General features: G+C 59.0%; 1 protein-coding gene across 1 annotated transcript; it reads right to left on the bottom strand.

Moving 5' to 3' along the window:
* Window positions 1-1,932: 1,932 nt before the first annotated feature.
* On the bottom strand, window positions 1,933-5,527 carry SH2D6 (SH2 domain containing 6). The gene is made up of 10 exons (XM_077751938.1): window positions 5,480-5,527; window positions 5,003-5,063; window positions 4,552-4,630; window positions 4,373-4,403; window positions 4,232-4,256; window positions 3,981-4,058; window positions 3,747-3,802; window positions 3,411-3,494; window positions 3,094-3,252; window positions 1,933-2,478 (listed from the first exon to the last, which is right to left on the bottom strand). The coding sequence occupies exons 1-10, from the start codon at window positions 5,480-5,482 to the stop codon at window positions 2,362-2,364; spliced, it is 693 nt and encodes a 230-aa protein (XP_077608064.1). The 5' UTR covers window positions 5,483-5,527; the 3' UTR covers window positions 1,933-2,361.
* Between the last annotated feature and the right edge of the window lie 1,341 nt (window positions 5,528-6,868).

Genomic DNA, 6,868 nt, shown 5'->3' with positions numbered 1-6,868 from the left:
TTGGACTTCCTCTCTTACAAAGGAAGATCTGATTAAGGAACATTAACACACAGCTTTAGAGAAAATCAGTGACTCTTTCAACAGATATTTGTCATCTATCGTATTCGAGGCCCTGAATACGCAATAGTGGGCAGTTGTAGCTTGGCCCTTTTCTGGGAGTGAAAAGGCAATTGCTGGAAGGTGTCCTAAGTGCCTGAGCCCAGGTTTGGGCATCTGGGAAGGCTTCCCGGAACAGAGGACATCCAAGTGTGACCTGCAGGTTGAGGAGGTACTAGCTAAACTGAGTCACTCTCTAGACCAAGCTCTTTTTGGCCCTCAGTGGCCCTTATCACAAGCTGTTTTCACTGCCTGGTCCGCACTACCTCTCTTTTTCCCCGGGGAGGGAAGGGCTGAAGCTAGTTCCTTAAAGTTAGTTTTCCAACTGGAACCAAGCAGAGTCTCTGTGAGGCCACCACCTCAAGAGCTCTGAGCTGTGGCCTCCGCTCCCCCCACAGGCCAGCTGGCATTGGGGCGAGGCAAATTCGGGACTAAGAAAAGCGGGCCCTAGGGTAGAGGGCTCCTCAGAAGTCGAAGCTGAGAATCTGGCGGGAGATGTGAGAATCTGACTGTACCCCGAAGCCCACCCCGAAGTTGGGCTCTCCACCCTCTCAGCCCCTGAGGTCCCGCCCGGTCAGGCTGGGGAAGGTCCAGAGGGCGCCAGGGCTACTAACAGAGCTGGGGTCTCCTGTCCCCCTGCTTCTGCGGGAGCCTCCGGCTGCTAATCCCCTCCCCACATCGCACAGCTGCGCCCACCCTCACCGGGCCCTGCGCCACCTGCCACATGCTGCTTCTCTTCCAGGTGGCCTGGCCAGAAACTGCATCCCTGAAAGTGGCAGTCACGGACCCGGATTGTCGCGTGCTCATCTGGGAGAGAGGCGCCGGAGCGCTCCCCATCAGGCCCTGCACTGTCCTCCCCGCTTTCCAGAGAGCGCCTCACCTAAGCCTCCTCCCCCCTGGGATAATTGTGTAGGGACAATTAGCTCTGCCTCTGTTACAGAAATTACGGAGGGGGTGATATGTCAGAGCCGGCAGTGACGCGGAAAACCGCCAACGCTCCACGACCTTGGCCCCGATATCGCGCTTGCATCTCACGGTGCCCCGGGGCACCCCTCTCTCATCTCCCCGCGCTCCCGCCGGGGCCTCGGCACGACCCAGGGACTCCCCGCCCTCCAGAGTCCGGGGGCCGCCGGGAGGCAGAGCCGGAGGCCCGGCCGGGGGTGGGAGGTCCGGCCCCCGGTGCCAGCCTGAGCGCCAGGAGGCCGCAGAGCCGCCCTTTGNGTCAATCTCGGACCCTCCGGGTGTCCCAGAGCCGGAGGAGGCGGCGTTGCTCTCTGGCCTCTTGTCTTCTCGGAACTCCACCCTTGGGCCTTCCGTGGCTATTGATCTTAGCACTGGCGTGTCCATTACCCATTTGCTACCTGGGGTACGCCTGCCTCCCCTACTCTAGACAACGCCAAGTGAGCAGTCAGGCTCATCCCTCCCTGGAGGAACTCGATGCGGCCAATAGGTGGTGGACAAGTACTTAACCAAGGCCGTGCTCATCATTTAATGGGGCGGTAGAGACAGCGCCAAGCGTTTCCGACCCCTTCTCCACTCTGACCTCCACAAACAAAATAAAACAAAAAATCAGCCACCCCCGGGCTGGCCTCCTCTGACCGTCTACAGGCAAAAGACCCAATCAGGGGCAGAAATGCGGCTGGCCCTTCCTGCCCTGGCCACCGCGGCTCCATCACTCCTAGGGCCAGTCTGTCCCCTGCGGCACTTAAGAACCTTGAAACCTCATGGAGGCCTCACAGAGGCCGCCTCTGATTCACTCAGCAGATTCAGGAATTCATTCAACAAATCTTTATTGAAAGCGGACTATGTACGGTGCAAGCAAAGATGCCAGCCCTGTGCTAAGCCCCGAAAAGTATGTGAAAGGATGCTCTTTGTGTCCGGACAGTACCCTGGGTTGTTCCCCTGAGGCTCTGCTTCCCCGGGAGGCTTTCATCCAAAGCAGCTTGGGAAGCCCTAGTAAACTGTGCAGACACAGCCATGCCTGGGGGCAGGGAATGGGGACCCCCGCCTGATGCCTGCTTCCAGTCCCCGCAGAGGCAGCGCGGCGGGGCAGGGCAGAGCCAGGCTCCGGTGAACATGGGATGGGGTCTCAGGGGCTCTTTCTGCCTTGCCTCTGGGCAACCTTTCCCAAAACCTGTCATCCGGGCCTGCGGGGAATGGGGGCAAGGGGATGGGGGAGAGTCTGGAGGGGTGGAGACTTGGGAGGGGCCAGAGGGAGGCGCAAACTATGGGGCCGGCAGTGGCTGTGTACAATCAGCTTTGGCGTCAGGGCCTGGTGGGGAAGAGCAGGCAGGTGAGCAGCCGGCTACCGCTGTGTCTGTCCACAAGGGGCAGGGGGTGCTGTGTGTAGTGCTGGACCATGGCAGCCACGGAGGAGAACAGCTGGACAGGAATGCAGGGCATTGGTGAGTCCCCTGAGCCTCGTGCCTGGAAGAAACCTCCTGAAGGAACTGAGGGGCTCTGGGGACGGTGTTTGTTGACATTGTTCTGAATACTTTCCCTCTTGTTTGCCCCATGAAGCTCCACTGCCGTTTTGCTGCCCAGTTCCAGGCCCTGCACAATTTTCTTGCAACTGCACCCACGGGCGTGTTGTTAGCCAGCTCCTATTTCCCAGGCCAGGTAGAAATAGTTTTGGGGCCATGCCTCCGCCCCAGTTCTCCAGCACGTAGGCCTCAGGAAATGCTGGACACAAAGTTGAATCCTTGGGATGGACAGGACCCTGGACTACCTGGGCCCTTCCCTCCCCCTAGCTGGGTTCACGGCAAGCTCAGTGCCCGTCACCAAGCCCTGGGCAGACCGTACCCTACAACAGGAGTGCCTCCCCCAGAGGAAGGCAGACCTCTGGGAAAGAATCCGAGTCACTGGCCACTGTCATTTCCACCCAGTCCAGAAAAAAAAAAGAAGCAAAATGTGGGTTTTCCCCTGGGCAAATGCTCCTTGCAGAAGCGTATGGCTGTGCTGTGCCCCCTCGCCCTGTAGCCCCCATCCAGCACCCACCTCCTCGTGGTTCCTGCCCTCCCGGCCCAGGGCATAGTGGCTCCCATCGCCCAGCCGCCGGATGGGAATGTTGAAGACCCGGCCGTGGAGAAGTACTGCCAGGGTAAGGGGCTGCGAGCCACGAGGCTCTGAGCTGGGGCGCACAGTGTAGGCCCCATCCTGTGGAGGAGACCCTGTCCATCAACCTCATCTCCCCACTGTCTGCCTGAAGCCCTGGCCAGCAGTGCCCTTGCCCTCCCACCCCCACCTGCTCAGCCAGCCACAGCTCGTGAGCAGGAGGGGCCCCGAGAAGGCCCAGGGGGGCTGCGGTCACCCACCTTTCGGAATTGGAGCAGCGCACACTCAACAGCATGGCGGTCACGGTTCCCTGAGTACCAAGGCTGAGCCAGAAGGCTGCTGTCCTGTGTACACACACGAGCAGCCATTCAGAGATGTGCCAGGGCAGTGGAGGGGGGCTGGGGAGCAGAGAATCCTGCCCTACAGTCACTTGTGTTCCCATCTGCCTTCCCTAGACATCTGCGCCAGCAGAACGGAAATGTGTCCATGCCTTGTGCCCAGCATGGTGCTGCACACACAGGCTCAGTCCGTGTTCCTCGCAATGGCAAACGCCCCCACAAGAGGCCTCCTCCCGAGCCCTCCCTGCCCCTCCTCACCTCAGCAGCTGAGGGGCTCCCGGTGGGTGCTATAAAGGAAAAAGAGGACCTCCTTCCTGCTGAAAGAAGCAGATTGTAGAGCTGAGGCTGGGTGGGGATTAGGCCGAGAAGGCTTTGGGCCCAGCTGCAGAGGTGGGGGAGGGTAGAGGGCGGCGCGCATAGGCCGGAAGCCCCAAGCAGGGCACCCAGTGCTTCATCCCTCCTCTCCAGGGCTCGGGGCGTGGTAGGACCTACCAGCTAGGTCATGAGAGACCTCCGAAGGAGGAATGATCTTGAGGTACAGGCTGGAAGGTTCCTGCTTGGGTGCAGACCCTGGAACATGCACAGGGGGATCCCCTCAGGCCTCCTCTCAGCTGAAGTCAGGGCTGTGAGGACCCCCACAGCCAAGTGGGGCAGGAGAGGCTGGAAAGGAGCCTGTGGCCTTCAGGGTTGTGGCTGAGGTGGGAGGACTACCTGGGGTTCGTGCTGAAGACGCCTCTACTCACCTTTAGAAGTGGCGTTCGCAGCTCCCTGGGACACAGGGACACAGGAGGGCTGGTCAGAAGAGACTCGGTCCTGTAGGCCCACCCCCTGGGCCTCCTCCCAACCCCACCAGGTTACTTCTCCCCTGGCTACTAGCCTCTTACATTCCGAGCTTCCTGGGGGGCTACGGTGGGCCTGTGGGGAGCAAGTTGGGGAAGAGACTCAGGGTTTTTATCTCCTTTAAGAGAAAGAGCCCAGTGAACTCAGAAATCCCAGAGTCAGAGCTGGGGAAGCTTGAGTTGGCCATCTTGTGTACACACACGTGTTCCTGGTGGGCACTCACCTGGGCACCAGTGATGTCCTTGGCAGAGGGACTGGGGGCATCAGCACTTGAGAGTTCAGAGTTCGGGTCAAGGCCGGGACTGAAACAGCGAAGGCAGGCTGGGCTGGACTGGGTACCAGGCAAGGAAATCCACACTGACCAGGGAGGGGTGCGGATGCCTGCAGGCCTACTGTCCCTCAGCAGCCTGGGCTCTCTGGGAGTCCTTCCACCCAGTGAGGAAGCCCATGCAGCCCTTGCTTTAAGGGCCCCCACCCCCGCTCTAGTATGCACAGTGGGGGTCAACCTGGACCAAAGGCCGAAGCGTGGGTGTCCGTGTGGGTGTCCGAAGGCACATGTGTATTGGTGGGGTAGTGGGGAAGACAAGGGAAGAAGTCGCAGCCAGAACGTGTCCTGCTGTGAGCAGCTGAGGGCCTCGGGGCAGGATGGGTCTGGGGTAGAGGGAAGTGTTCACCTGGACTGGGCTCACACTCCATGTAGAGGTTCTCATCAGATTTCTTTGGAGGGCCTGGCACCTAAGAGTTTGACCGGCAAATGGGAGGGAGGGAGAAGCCATCACTTGGGGGTGCTATGGGCACCCCCCCCACACACATACAAGCTGGACCTCCTTCTGAGAGCTAGCTAGAATGATTAAAGTTGCCCTTTTGCCTGGGAGGGGACACCCACAAGCACCTTCCCCTTCAGAGGTGCCTATAGGCACCAGCTCTCCTACAATGTGGGTGGCCGGGATGGGCCCAGAGGCGAGGTTCCCCAGTAGCGTTGGACAGCATATACCTTGTCAAGGGCTTGTGGCAAAGACGAGCCACTCTGCTCTGGGCCTTTTCCCTTGGTTTCAGGGCTATTTCCTGGCCCTCCCAGGCCCCCTACCCCAACTCTGACAACTTCCTAGCCAGAACCCTACAGGAGGAGTGGGGACGGAGGGGCCACTCACCATTCTGGCGGGTGTAGCCAGCTCTGGAAGGAAAAGGAGAAACCACCAGTCATGAGCACAGGGAGAAAAGAATTCAGTGAAACTGAGGCTGGAAGAATGGAGGATCTTTGGAGCTTATCTGAAGAGATCCTCAGAGCCAGCTTTGAAGCCCCAGGAGAAAGCCACCTTAAGCTCCGGTCGCCCTACCTCACATCCCCGGTGGTGTGGCCTGGCTTGACCTCCCGAATGATTTGCCAGGCTTGTTCCAAATGACTTCGGGCTGTTCCACAAATCAAAACCACCCTCAAGGTCATGAGGTTTACCAACCACTGAGCACAGTAAATATGAATGTGCCTCAGGTTAGCTGTTTGACCTTCGGCAGGAGGAGACTGCCCCTGTTGTGCCATCTTCGGACAATAAACGTTCTGACTGAGGTCCCTTGATATCCTGATATCCCAGGGTTCTGGGCTCACTGGCCTCAGGGCACGTATCACAGGCAACGTCTCTGGACACTGGTAGTAATAATGACATGGGTGGGATCAGAGACTGGTGGCCGAAGAGCCCACTCGATGGGGACGTGCCACTCAGATGTGTTTCAACAGTGAGGGTCCCCCAGGCAGGGGAGGCTGCCCTGCAGATTGTGAAGTGTCCCTTGCCTGACCCAGAAAGCACAGCAGGTGCAGAATAGGACCTGGAAGTCGGGGACTCGGCTTTTTTGTCATCTCAGGCAAAGGTCTCCAGGCCTCGGTCTCCTCCTGAACGGCCTGCCTTAGCAGGGAGTGGGAGTCAGCAGGTAAAAATGAGGAACAGTGGGAGGAAGGCAGTGACCAGGCAAAGCACGAGCCCAAGTAACCTGAACTCAAGTCAGCCTTGCGGGGGCAGGACTCCCCATCTCAGGCTGGGGAATGAGGGGGTGGGCCTCTGAAGGAGACAGGACAGCCTCATTACCTCGCTTCCCAAAGGGATGTCCCTGGTTCCTAGCCTCCTGCAGGCTCAGTATTGCCTTCAGCTGTGGGCACAGAGGGGAGGGAGAACAGGGTCAGGGGTGGGGGGAGGAGGGGAACTGAGGCACGGGAAGGGCAAGGTGGTGGGGTGGGGTGCAATGGGGTTAAGTATATCTGCGCGGCCTTAAAACCAGTACAATACAAGAACTAATGTACAGAGATGACCTGCCTCGGCTTTGTGCTCTTGGTTGTGAATCTCTCCCTGTTTTTTCTTTTTATTCCAATAAAACGTATGATGAAAGTGGTAACTTCTGAGCCCCAAAGCTTTTCTCAGCCCAGCGGGCCTTTCCAGCTGGCCGTGGTGGCAGCCAAGTGAGGGATTTCTTCACTCTCTAGGCAGGGAGGGGACCTCGGGCTCCAGGGTCCAGCCCTCCCAGCTCCAGTGGAGGGTGGGGCCTGGGACGCT

This window comes from Crocuta crocuta, unplaced genomic scaffold (genome assembly GCF_008692635.1).
Source record: "Crocuta crocuta isolate KB4526 unplaced genomic scaffold, BGI_CrCroc_1.0 scaffold430, whole genome shotgun sequence".
Classification (NCBI taxonomy): domain Eukaryota; kingdom Metazoa; phylum Chordata; class Mammalia; order Carnivora; family Hyaenidae; genus Crocuta; species Crocuta crocuta.
Note: the sequence above shows the minus strand (reverse complement) of the source record. Positions and strands in the feature narration are given on the sequence as shown.